Source organism: Crinia signifera, chromosome 1 (assembly GCF_055691185.1).
Source record: "Crinia signifera chromosome 1, ASM5569118v1, whole genome shotgun sequence".
NCBI classification, from domain to species: Eukaryota; Metazoa; Chordata; class Amphibia; order Anura; family Myobatrachidae; genus Crinia; species Crinia signifera.
The window spans coordinates 334,016,860-334,030,861 of record NC_139217.1 but is presented as its reverse complement, the minus strand read 5'-3'; the positions used below and the strand labels follow the sequence as shown (position 1 = coordinate 334,030,861).

The 14,002-nt window shown below is 46.1% G+C and overlaps 1 protein-coding gene across 4 annotated transcripts in view; it reads left to right on the top strand.

The window, feature by feature from the left end:
* MORC2 (MORC family CW-type zinc finger 2) overlaps positions 1 to 1,243 on the top strand; it is a 68,551-nt gene extending 67,308 nt beyond the window's left edge. For all 4 annotated transcript variants that reach the window (XM_083145297.1, XM_083145296.1, XM_083145299.1 and 1 more), the window contains exons 26-27: positions 207 to 395; positions 883 to 1,243. In XM_083145297.1, the coding sequence (XP_083001423.1) occupies positions 207 to 395; positions 883 to 951 (258 nt within the window). In that variant the 3' untranslated portion in view covers positions 952 to 1,243. The remainder of the gene's footprint in view (positions 1 to 206; positions 396 to 882) is intronic.
* The last annotated feature ends 12,759 nt before the right edge of the window (positions 1,244 to 14,002 follow it).

Sequence of the window (14,002 nt, the reverse complement as noted above, 5' to 3'; positions counted from 1 at the left end):
CTATGTTATATTTTCTTTCATTGGGGCAACAGGAAATGTCTACAAATATGGCTTTCAGAAAAAGCAAAATCATCTTAATAACCTTAATTGTTTACATAGTAGATCTTGGAAATTAAACACTAGCCAACACTTATTTCAATAAGCCTTGTTTTTATTATACAAACGCGTTCTCACTAACTTCTTACAAAATCCATTCCTATCTGTAGAAGGAATACTTTAAGCAGTATGAGGTGGGCCTTCAAAACCTGTGCAACTCATACCAGAGCCGTGCTGATCTCCGAGCTAAGGCCAGTGAAGAGACCCAGCGAAGCACAGAAAAGAAGCTTAAAGAAACAGAGGAGAAGCTACAGAAGTTAAGGACCAACATTGTGTCACTGCTGCAGAAAGTACAAGAGGTGAGCTAGAACTGCTGTACATGATGTTGTGTTTATCTTCAGACTACTGCATCTGACATCCGCTCCTGATCTGACAAGTGTTCAGGGGCTGTCTGTAGTGTAAAGCCAGGTCATCATATCCTCTGCTGATAGGACATCTATAGTGAAGCTGACCACTGTGATGGGAAATTTTATATTTTTCCATTTGGAGCCTTCTATACAATAATTATGAGACAATTGGATCTGATTGTAACGACTAGCATTATGAGCTTTATATTTTCTTGGTTTACTTTCTGCGCTGGTTTTATGATGTTCCTAGTTGGTATAACTCACTTAAGCACACGTTTACATTATACTCCATTATCTACAACTCCTCAGTGCTTACATGTATTGTATGATAAAGCTATAGATGTATATATTGTCATACTTCACAACGACCATGAACTCCTTAGTATTATGCTTTAGGTCCTACATCCATGTTAATCTGTTCTGTTCTTCCTCTTCTTAGGACATTGATATAAATACAGATGATGAGTTGGATGCTTATATTGAAGATCTTATTGCAAGAGGAGACTGAGCTGATGACCGCTTTTTACATTTGTTGGTGGACAAAATAAGACTCTGCTTTATCCCCCAGTTACATGCGGTTACTGAGGGGGCGAAGCCGTACATTTCAAGGCAGACACATGTTAATGACGTCACTGTTTTCTTGTAATATGTTTTCATGGTTTTTACATAACAGGCATGTGTTTTTCTGAAAGTTTTAAACATTGTAGTTCTTGAACTCATTTCTTTGTTTATAAATATTTATTTTTTATTGGAAACGGAAGCACTGCCTAAGTAGTTTATAAAAAAATATCTTAGCAAGATCCCGCTGACTCATCCTGTTGATTTTAAATCCGTAATGTAATGTGGACCATTGGGTTGCTTATCCAGAGATACGTGTAAAGGGACACGAAATAACACCAAAAACAAATAATGTTTAAAACACAATATTGAGTTTACAATTTTAGGGACAATAATTACAAGTTACACTCAAATACAATAAATGGTCAATATACTCCAGTGGTATCCAAAATGGGTGCAGGAGTGCCCCGGGTGGTTGGTCCAGGGGGAATTAAAATAATTTGTAGTCAGTGTAATAGGCAAAACCAGTGTTTGTGGATAAACAGAACTGAACCCTGTTCCTCACCATATGAATTTACGGGGGTTTTATATGAATTTCACAATAATACCACTTCCAGGCATAAATGTGTGAAAATCCCAGCTTTTTACCTAGCATTTTCATCGCCAAGTAATTTTGGTGTTCCCACTCTGACCTCCATTCACACATGGGGGGCAGTACAGGTGGGTGTGAGAAAGTGGGGAGCGCACACGTTTGATGGAAATATTCCTACTGAGCCTACTACTTCCTGTAAATGCAATGACTTGCTTTAAAATGGTTATCAAGGGGTCTGTATTTTTACAGTGGTAATCATTCAAAAGGCAAAACCAGGTTTAAAAATATGTCTATTATTGGCCAGCATACCATACCTCTGACAAAATCGGACCCTATTTACCTTTAACCTATAATATCCATCCCTAAATTCCATTTTCTTTTACCACATAAAAAGAACAATTTGTTACAGACACTGTATTAATTACTCTAAAGATAATGTTATAACAGTCCAAATAACGTTATTAAGAAGATGTCGGTTAACCTTATTTTCTAAACATTATTAATTGTTGAAACATTTTATGGGTGTAACCATTGTATGAATGTATATTTAACTTCTTTTGAGATTGATAACATGCTAGTGGATGCCCTGCAGATAACCTTTACATATGGTTGTGCTCCATAGTCATTGGGCAGTATTCAATGAGAATATTCTCTGTGCATGGCGAGAGTTTTTTTTCTCTCGCCATGCACTCGCCGTGTTTTTGCGGAGATTCTCCATGTTTGGAGATTCTCTGTCACGGCACTTTAGAGAGTATTCAATGTGACTGAGACTCGCCTTCCCTCGCGGCAAGTCTCAGCCAATCCGGCGTATGAAATGACGCTGCAGGGAGGACGGCGGTAGGCAGGGAAATGGAAGTCTCCCTGCCTGCCCCAGAACGTATGTGGGGGGGAGGTGGGCTCCCCGGGAGCCAGGCAGCACAGGCTCCCCGGGAGCCAGGCAGCACAGGCTGCCCCCCGGGAGAGCCAACAGGGGACCGGGTATTCACTGCACCTGATCGTGCATATGTAATGATCGGGTGCAGTGAGTATATGAATATCTGAGGACGGCTTGCGGCTCCCGGCCCCCTGCTGGCTGCTCTGTAAAAAAAAGATATATATATATTTTTTTTAAATTAAATATATATTCATGTGCTATAAGCACATGAATAAAAATAGCATACCCCTTCACAGAATAAAATTCCTAATTTCTTCTTCTTACTTCATGGCAGCCACACAATGGGTTCATCCCTCTCTCCCCTTACAATTAGACAGGTAGTTTTTCCCTAGGACACGCCCCCTTCTTCCACCAGTACATAGCCAGCACCTTCCCCCATGACTCCAGTCTTTTTCCTGTCTCCTAGGCAGATAGACAGTGTAGTATAGGTTTTATTATTTTTTTACCTACTGGTAGGCGTTACGCTGCCAGTCCTGGGCAGCGTTGGGGTGGCGGTGCCTATTCCCATTAGGAGGTCTGGCCGGCGGCATGTACCTCGCTTGCGAGTACTGGTAAGCGGAGGGAGCCCGGCGGTCTTCTCTTAGTTAAATCCCCGCCGGCAGACAGAGGTGTCTGTGCGGCGCGTGCTGGGCTCCCGGCGTGCGGGTCATCAGGCGTTCAGGCGCGCTGCTCTGACCTAAACACGCTGTCCCCGCTCAGTACTGTGACGCAACCTTGCGCTCCACGGGGCAGGAAGTCAGGCGGGCGTGCGTTCCAAGCGTCGGGATGACGCGCACGCTACCTGACGCTGCCGGAAGGCGGAAGTAGCCTTCTTAACGCGCCTGGTCGGTGTTACAGGCGCTTCCTCGTGCTAGCTGTGCTGTTTGCAAACCCCGTGGTACCGGAGACATGGAGGAGGAAGCCTCTCAAAAACTTCCTACGTTGCTGCCCAGGTAGGTCCTCTCAGAGGACTGAGTTTTTATATATATAAAGTTACGCAGAGTAGTTAGTGATGATTGTTATTTAATCTTCTAGTGTGCCTGTGGGGACTAAGAAGAAATTGGCCAAGAAGAAACATGTTAGCAAGACATGTATTGATTGTGATAAGATTTTCACTGGAGAGAATTCCTTGTGCCGCAGCTGTGACAAGGGAGCTGATACCAGTATTGGGACTGTTTCCCAGATTAGTGAGCTTATGGCCTGGATGAAAGATAACTTTGTCTCCAAGAAAGAATATCAGGGGAAAAGGTCTAGGTCACAGACCAGTCTGGACGTAGAATGTGATTTGCCTGCGGCTGCGGATACTGATGATGATGATAATGATGATGGGGATGACGGCGCAGAGGCCGGTGAACTAGTGGAAGAGGAACGGTCCTTTAATTTAGAGCTGGTGGAGGTGGTTCTTAAAGAACTGTATAAAACACTGAACTATAAACAACCAGTGAGAACCGAGTATGACGCTCTGTTTGAGGACAGGTCAAGAAAGGGGAGGTGCTTTCCCGTGCACAAGGTGGTTAAGGAGATCCTAATTAAGGAGTGGTCCAATGCGGACAAACGGATTGGGCCTGTGAAAAGGACAGAGAAGATGTACCCCATAGAGGATGCAGAATTTCTAAAGTGGTGTAGTATCCCCAGAATTGATGCGGCAGTGTCCGAAGTCACCACCAAAACTACGATTCCTCTTGAGGACGGTGCATCTCTTAAAGATGCTATGGAGAAGCGTATGGAGAGCGCTTTAAAAAGACTGCACATCTCTAGCGCCACATCTATCAAATCAGGAGTGGCTATTGCCTCCTTGGCTAGAGCCCTTAGAATATGGTGCGCCTCTTTACAAGAGGACCTACAAGAACGGGTGGCTAGAGAGCAAATGATCAGCAGTCTGGCACAAATCCAACTTACCGTTGATTATATATGTGAGGCATCCCTAGACGTGCTGGATTACTCAGCGAAGGCGTTGACCTCTGGAGTGGTGGCAAGGAGAGCCCTGTGGCTCAAGTCTTGGGCAGCAGACACCCACTCTAAAAACAAACTGGCAACCCTGCCGTTCGAGGGGGAATTCCTTTTCGGCAGCAAACTCGACCAGATGATACAGAGGATGTCGGGTGGGAAGTCAGTGAGACTCCCCCAAGATAAAAGGGGAAGAGGTTTCAATTATTTCCCCAGGCAAAGCTTCAGACAAGCCAGGTCCTATAGGCCCGGGAGGCCTTTTCGGGAGAGATATACCTCAGGTATTTCCAGAGCCTTCTTTCGACAGACTGTCAAAAGAGGGGATAAGAAACAGTGACAAGTTGTGTCCCGTGGACAATTTACAGGTGGCCGGAAGATTGCTGCAGTTTGCCCACGTGTGGGAGCAAACGGTACAAGACACCTGGGTTCTAGAAGTGGTGTCCACGGGATATCGCCTAGAGTTTCTTTCAAGACCCAGAAGGGAAAAATTTTTAATTTCAAGGATTCCAGTTTTAAGGGCGGAGCAGGAAGCATTGGCCCTGAGCATAAGAGATCTGGCGGATTCGGGGGCCGTGGAGCCGGTCCCAGAGGCAGAGCAGGGCCTAGGGTTCTACTCCCGTTTGTTCGTGGTAACAAAAAGTTCTGGAGGTTTCAGAACAATCTCGGATCTAAGAGATCTAAACGCCAGAATCTGGAAACGCAAGTTCCACATGGAAACAGCCAAGACTATCCTTATGGGTCTGAGAAGGGAAGACTACATGGTCTCAATAGACCTAAAAGACGCTTATTTTCATGTCCCTATCTATATACCAGACAGAAAATTTCTCAGGTTCTGCGTCAAAGGAAAACATCTTCAGTTTACCTGCCTTCCCTTTGGTCTCACATCCTCACCGAGGGTATTTACAAAAGTACTCGTAGTCATGATAGAGTGCTTAAGGAGAAAGAACATAGCAATATGGGCTTATTTGGACGATCTACTTATCTCAGCAAAGTCAAAAGCAGAAGCCGTCCGAGATGCAGAAATAGTAGTCCAGTTCCTACAAGATCACGGGTGGCTGATCAATTGGAACAAGAGCCATCTGTGTCCTACACAGACCATCCAATACCTAGGCGTCATCGTGGACACAGTACGGTTCGAGGTCACCCTGTCCGGCCAGAGATGCGAGAAGATTCAAGAGCTGGTAGAGGTAATCCAAGGGAGTCGGAAGGTTCCGCTGAGACTAGCAATAAGTCTCTTAGGGATGATGTCTTCAACAGTGGAGGTGGTACCATGGGCCAGGTGGCATATGAGGACACTACAGTGGCATCTCCTACCCTATACCAGAAGCCAAGTTTCTCTGGAACGCTACATCACGCTCCCTCAATCAGTGGTGTCGTCACTTCAGTGGTGGCAAAGCAGGTACATGGCGTTCAGAAGAATGTCTCTTTCAAGCCCACAGTATGTAGTGCTGACAACAGACGCAAGCGTCACAGGGTGGGGAGCACATTGCTCAGGCAAAACTACCCAAGGTATCTGGTCCGTCCAAGAATCGGATCTATCATCCAACCACAGGGAGCTTCGAGCAGTTTTCATGGCCATGAAGTTCTTCTCAGGCGAAATAGGAAGATCCCACCTAAGAGTCTTCTCAGACAACATAGCGACAGTCGCTTATATCAACAAGCAAGGGGGGACAAGAAGTCGCCCACTGCTAGAAGAGATCCGGTTGATCATGGGCTGGGCAGAGAAAAATCTCCGATCCATCTCGGCATTACACGTGCCAGGGGAAGAGAATCAGCTGGCAGACTTCCTAAGCAGGACTCAAATTCTGCCAGGAGAATGGGAGCTGAAGGACTCAGTCTTCAGACAAATCGTTCGCAGATTCGGCCAGCCACAAATAGATCTGATGGCGACTCCAGAGAATACGAAGGTTCAGCGGTTCTTCTCCAGACACCCGGCACGAGGATCGGAAGGCGTGGACGCCCTGTCCCAGAGATGGCAGTTCTCCCTGGTATATATCTTCCCACCCTTTCCGCTCATACACAAAGTACTGTGGAAGATCAGGTCGGAGAGAGTTCGGGCGATAGTTATTCTCCCTTATTGGCCCAGAAGGGCCTGGTTCCCGATGGCAGAGGGCATGGCGGTGGCAGAGCCATGGTTTCTTCCAGTGTCACAGGATCTTCTGATGCAGGGCCCAGTAATGTGCCAGGACCCACAGAAACTTCATTTAGCGGCATGGAGTTTGAAAGGAAGCAACTGACAGATAAAGGCCTGTCAGCAGTCGTAGTAGACATGCTGCTTCAAGCAAGGAAGAAAGTTTCCTCTGATATATATTATAGAATCTGGAGGATCTTCGCGGGATGGTCTGAACATAGATTTCCTTTTCCCAAGGCTAGACTGGCGCATGTTCTACAGTTCCTCTGTGAAGGTTTCAATAAGGGCCTATCCATAGCAACTCTGAAGGTACAAGTTTCAGCCCTTAGTGTTCTACTGGATAAGAAGTTAGCAGACCAAGGACTGATAAAAAGATTTTTTCAAGCAGCCAAAAGAATCCGTCCAAGAGTTAGACCAGTGATTCCTCAGTGGGACCTCAATCTGGTGCTAAACGGGCTCATGGCAAACCCATTTGAACCATGTGAGAGAGCTGGGCTAAAATTTCTTACGTGGAAGGTAGCGTTTATGGTCGCTATTACGTCGGCAAGACGTGTAGGGGAATTACATGCGTTACTATGTTGTGAACCCTACCTTAAGTTATTTCCGGACAAAGTAGTCCTAAGAACCAAACCTTCATTTTTTCCGAAGGTAGTCTCATCTTTTCATATGAGTCAAGATATTGTTTTGCCTTGTTTTTTTCCAAATCCAACCACTAGAAGAGAAAAAGATCTTCATACGCTGGATATGGTGAGAATAATCAAAATTTATTTGGATCGTACAGCAATCTTCAGGAAAACGAGATCGTTGTTTGTGATTCCACAAGGAGCAAAGAAAGGATTTGCGCCTTCAAAACAAAACAAACTATCTCAAGGTGGCTCAAAGAAGTTATTTGTTTCACCTACAAGAAAGTTGGCCGACAAGTTCCAGAAGGTATAAAGGCACACTCGGCTAGGGCAATGGCAACTTCCTGGGCAAGAGAGGCTAACGTCTCGGTCAAGGACATATGCCAAGCTGCGACATGGTCGTCCATACATACCTTTGCAAAACATTATGCATTGGATGTAACTGAAGAATCTTTTGGGAGCAGAGTTCTACATCAGGCCTTGATTTAAGGTATTGTAGCCCACCCTACTGCTTTGGTATATCCCATTGTGTGGCTGCCATGAAGTAAGAAGAAGAAAGTTACGGATTATACTTACGATAATTCCTTTTCTTCGGAGTACTTCATGGCAGCCTGTATTATTATCCCCCCCGTGTTTGTGTTTTTCCCTAGGATCGGTGGCGGAGATGAGTCAAAAGACTGGAGTCATGGGGGAAGGTGCTGGCTATGTACTGGTGGAAGAAGGGGGCGTGTCCTAGGGAAAAACTACCTGTCTAATTGTAAGGGGAGAGAGGGATGAACCCATTGTGTGGCTGCCATGAAGTACTCCGAAGAAAAGGAATTATCGTAAGTATAATCCGTAACTTTTTTGACACCAAAATTAAAACAAAAAAAACTTTATTTTAAAAGTTCACATTCCACTTCTCCATGAAAAGATGGAGAATTGCTACACGGGGAGACACGGCGAGAAGTGCACGTTGAATAGGGTTGTTCGCTTTTTGAGACCAAAATTCTCCGTCCAACGCGAGAAAAGCACTAACTCGCCATAAAACACGGTGAATTTTTCTCATTGAAATTGAATACTGCCCATTGATGGAAACTTTGCCACCATAGAGCCATGCTTGTCACAGGATAAGTCTCTTGTTTCAGGCCACATACAGATCCCTTTCATTATTGGTGGTTTAAACGGCGCTTTTGAACCCAAAACATAGAACAAGCACACTTTCTCTTTAAATAATTTAAGACATCTTTTAAAAAAAAAAAAAAGATAACTCCGCCGGCCGGTAGCACACAACATACAATAAAATCAAAACCTAATAGATAAAATATAAGCTCACGGTATCAACTATACTATATAGACATTACTGACTGATGATAAAGAAGCAACTTTGATTTTCAATCAGCTGTTAATAATAAAGCATATCCAGGCTTATCAGTAGTCTAGCAGTTAGTTGTTAGTATCTTGGTCCCAACTTAGACCTATAGAAGCCAAAGTTCCTTTTAGCAATATTTAGTCCCTTCTGGGATGTAATAAGCTTGTAGAGCAACAGTCAAAAGCAGTCAGAGTATAATGTTCCATATAAATTTGTTAGAAGCAAATGTGATTAAGCAGCATCTCCTTCCACAGGAGCAATATAATAGCAAGCTTATTAGTAGCAGCAAATATAGGCAACAAGGAAAATATAACCAGTGAGCAAGGTAGTTTATACTTGGGCTCTGCTGCCTAGTTTCTATAGTCCACCTGCTGGGTGTTGGTCTCTCCCACCGTGGGCTAGTTCCCGGCTGTTGGTGCCTCCTATAGATACAGCCTTTCCTGGAATATCCAGCCCCGGGTTCCAATGTCCCGCACTCAGTGGTTGTGTGTTCCGTACACAGTCCTGTGAAAGTGTTTCCCCGCCTCTCAAATCATCAGCGGCTTCCTCAGACGTATAGATCACACTCCCCCAGCGGGAGTTTTAAGAGGGGAACACTCTGCCCTATTTGGGTGTGTATTTCTTATGCTCCTACAATTGTGCCGGCTTGTGCGTTTTTTTACCTATTGTGCACTGAAACCCCCCTTGTTGGGTGTTTTTGCAATATGTCCAACTGGGGGCACAGTCAGTCAGAGTCTCAGCTCCTGTCTTGCAAGAGCTGCGCAGCAGGCCTGTCTGAGCAGGATGTTATCCAGGATGGGCTATGTGTTAATTGCTTTATCCCCCCTGGTCAGTCTACTGCCATGGTGGATTCTCAACAACCTCCCTAGGCAGCCTTTCAACAATTATAAGGCACCCTAGTGGATCGCCTTCCTCCCTCCATTGCACCCCCTGTAGTCTAGTCCTCTCCACCCTGGGTGGATGCCCTGTCGACCACGGTGCAGACCTTGCAGCAGACTATGGTGGCTATGCAAAAGCTGCTGCCTACTGCGGCACAACCAAGTAGACCCCTGTTGACACCATTGCTCCCTGTAGCTCAGGATGACACTGATGACGGGGATGATAATGCAGATGTTGACATCATCCTTGATGATGATCCCATGCCTACTGACACCCCTGCTTCACAAGCAGACACCTGACGTGGCAGCTCTCATTCACGCAATCCGTGAAGTGCTTTTGTCAGATTCGGAGGAACCTGAACCTACTGCGAAAACCAAAGACATTTTCAAGAAGCAGAAGGTTATTAAGGCCCAATTCCCTCACTCTGATCCAGGGGCGGGCTGGGCCGGGGTGCAGGGTGCCATCTGCCCCCCAGGCCGCTCTGGCAGGTGTGCTGCGGGCCGTGTCCGAGGCCGCCTTACCATTTTTTTTTTCACTGCTGGCGGCCATGTTCCTGTGGTCTTTTAAATGATGTCTGCGGCCACAGGAACATGGCCGCCGGCCTCCACGGCTACGTGGAGGAGGGCCCCGGCAGCCTGTTCCCTGAATCCCTGTTATCCCTGGCGGCAGTAGCAGACGCTGGGTGGGGACGTCATGACGATGACCCCTCCCACCCACGCGTCTGCAGAGACTGGAGGAAGGCAGGCAGGCCGCAGGACAAGTCGTGGGGGCCGCTTCAGGAGGCTGCAGAGAGGGGAATTGAAATTTGTGGAGCCGCAGCAGGACAGGAGGAGCCTGAGGGATAAAAGAGAGTAAGTTAACATTAAACACCTAAAATGATATATCTGCTGTTTCATGTATATTAATAATAATGCCATGACACCACAGGCTGCTCCCCCTGTATAATAATTTGTGTCATGGCATTACTATTAATAATAGTAATGCCATGACACAAATTATTATACAGGGGGAGCAGCCTGTAGTGTCATGGCATTACTTTTATATTATACAGGGGGAGCAGCCTGTGGTGTCATTATTATTGTACAGGGGGAGCAGCCTGTGGTGTCATGGCCATGACACCACAGGCGGCTCCCTCTGTATAATAATAATAATGCCATGACACCACAGGCTGCTCCCCCTGTATAATATAAAAGTAATGCCATGACACCACAGACTGCTCCCTCTGTATAATAATAATGCAATGACACCACAGGCTGCTCCCTCTGTATAATAATAATGCAATGACGCCACAGGCTGCTCCCCCTGTATAATAATTTGTGTCATGGCATTACAATTGTTATATTATACAGCGGGAGCAGCCTGTGGTGTCTTTGCATTATTATTATACAGCGGGAGCAGCCTATGGTGTCATTGCATTATTATTATACAGCGGGAGCAGCCTGTGGTGTCATTGCATTATTATTATTATACAGAGGGAGCAGCCAGTGGTGTCATTGCATTATTATTATACAGCGGGAGCAGCCTGTGGTATCATTGCATTATGCCATGACACCACAGGCTGCTCCCTCTGTATAATAATAACGCCATGACACCACAGGCTGCTCCCCCTGTATAATATAAAAGTAATGCCATGACACCACAGACTGCTCCCTCTGTATAATAATAATGCAATGACACCACAGGCTGCTCCCCCTGTATAATAATTTGTGTCATGGTATTACTATTGTTATATTATACAGCGGGAGCAGCCTGTGGTGTCATTGCATTATTATTATACAGAGGGAGCAGCCAGTGGTGTCATGGCATTACTTTTATATTATACAGGGGGAGCAACCTGTGGTGTCATAATTATTATTGTACAGGGGGAGCAGCCTGTGGTGTCATGGCATTATGCCATGACACCACAGGCTGCTCCCTCTGTATAATAATAATGGCATGACACCACAGGCTGCTCCCCCTGTATAATATAAAAGTAATGCCATGACACCACAGGCTGCTCCCTCTGTATAAAAATAATGCAATGACACCACAGGCTGCTCCCCCTGTATAATAATTTGTGTCATGGTATTACTATTGTTATATTATACAGCGGGAGCAGCCTGTGGTGTCATTAAATTATTATTATACAGCGGGAGCAGCCTGTGGTGTCATTGCATTATTATTATACAGCAGGATCAGCATGTGGTGTCATTGCATTATTATTATACAGAGGGAGCAGCCAGTGGTGTCATGGCATTACTTTTATATTATACAGGGGGAGCAACCTGTGGTGTCATAATTATTATTGTACAGGGGGAGCAGCCTGTGGTGTCATGGCATTATGCCATGACACCACAGGCTGCTCCCTCTGTATAATAATAATAATGGCATGACACCACAGGCTGCTCCCCCTGTATAATATAAAAGTAATGCCATGGCACCACTGGCTGCTCCCTCTGTATAATAAATTATATTAATTAATTAAAAACCTGCATTTAACAATGCGCTACTTATGGGCCACTTATGCGCTACTTATGGGCCAGTGCTCTAGAATTGCCCCCCAGGCTAAAAGTTGCCAGCCAGCCCCTGCTCTGATCACTTAACAGAGATCAGAACGGATCAATGGGAGGCTTTGGGGAAAAAGTCCAATATCCCTAGAAAGATTTTGTCCAGATATCCACTCCCTCCTGAGGATTGTAAACCATGGGAGATTCCCCCATCGGTGGATTCCCATGTGACTAGGTTGGTTAAACCCTCAGTCCTCCCGGTTACTTCGGGATCAGTTCTGAAGGATCCCACAGACAGACGTTTGGAACATTCCCTTAGGGCCATATTTTCATTCACGGGCGTGGTCCAAATACCTACCATAGCCGCAACCTGGGCGGCAAAAGCAATTTTGCCGTGGGTACAGGCAGTGGAAGATGAGCTTCCTCTAGACTCTTCCGAGGATGCTAAGTTATGTGTACACCACATAAAACAAGCTGCTTTATATATTATGGAGGCCATGTCGTATGCAGGCTCTTTAGCAGCCAGGGCATCCGCCAGCTCTGTTCAGGCCCGCCTCATCATTTGGCTCAGACCTGGAATCCAAGAAGACCTTGGAACTGTTGCCCTTTAAGGGCAAGAATTTATTTGGGGAGGAGCTTAATAAGATTGTAGCCTCTTTGGCAGCTGCCAAGGCGGCATGCTTACCTACAGCGCTACCACAAAAAACTAGGACCTCCTCCTTTCGGTCCTTTCATCCCCAAGGTAAAGTCAGGGGTCAATCATACCCCAGGACTACTCCTACCAACAAGGCCAAACCTAAGCAGGCCTGGGCCACCAGACAGGCTCCTACCAAGCCTGACAAACCCTACTGCATGACTGGACAGGCAGACTTCTCCACTCTGCTCATCAGTGGCTATCCACAACAAAGGATGCATGGGTAAGGGAAGTTGTGCCTCGGGGATACTTCATCTCTTTCAAAAGGCCTCCCCACGCAAGTTTTTCTGCACGTGTCTCCCTCACGACCCGCACAAAGCAGAACATTTGCTAAAGATTCTGCAGTCTCTGCTACAGTCTCGAGTTATAGTTCTGGTCCCGCCACACGAAAGAGGACGGTGGTATTACTCCACTCTGTTCCTGGTTCCAAAACCAAACGGAACATACAGGCCTATCCTAAACCTAAAATCACTCAAAAAAGTGGTAAGGGTGTCAAAGTTCCGGATGGAAACTTTGAGGATAATAATCCTAGCTCTGGAAGCGGGGCATTAAATGGTCTCACTAGACATTTGAGACGCTTACTTACACATCCCCATTCTGCCAGCACACCAGAAATACCTCAGGTTTGCTATTCAGAGCCGTCATTTCCAATTCCAAGCTCTTCCATTCAGCCTAGCCATAGCCCCCAGGATTTTCACAAAAATAATGGCGGTTATGGCAGCACACCTTCACCAGCTGGGTATCCGAGTGTTCCCATACCTGGACGACCTCTATTTGGTGGAAAAGTCCCCGGAAGTTCTGTTATCACACCTACAGATAACAATCACAACTCAATAGTCACACGGCTGGCTCCTCAATTGGGAGATGTCCTCGCTGATCCCTTCTCAGCAAATGTTGCACCTGGGAGCTCTCCTGGATACTCGATCATTGAGGATGTTGCTCCCCACGGACAAATGCAACTCTCTTCAACACCGAATCCGGTTATTTCTACAGGACCCACGAGTCTCTGTTCACTGGGCAATGAGGATTTTGGGCCTGATGGTATCGACATTTTGATATGGTAGAATGGGCACAATTTCATTCTCGTCCCTTACAGCGCCTCATTTTGAGGAAGTGGGATGGCCTACCCTATCACATCAGGTCCACCTTTCTCACGTTGATTCCGGAGGTAAAAGAGTCCCTTCAATGGTGGCTACAAACACACCATCTGGCTCAGGGTCGTCCATTCTGGTTCACAGAGTGGACGATTCTCACTACCGATGTCAGCCTTCGAGGTTGGGGGGGGGGGTGGTAGTAGAATCCTGATCCTTGCAAGGCGTGTGGTCCACTCCGGAAACCTGTCTTTCCATCAACATATTGGAACTCTGGGCAGTTCGCAACACCCT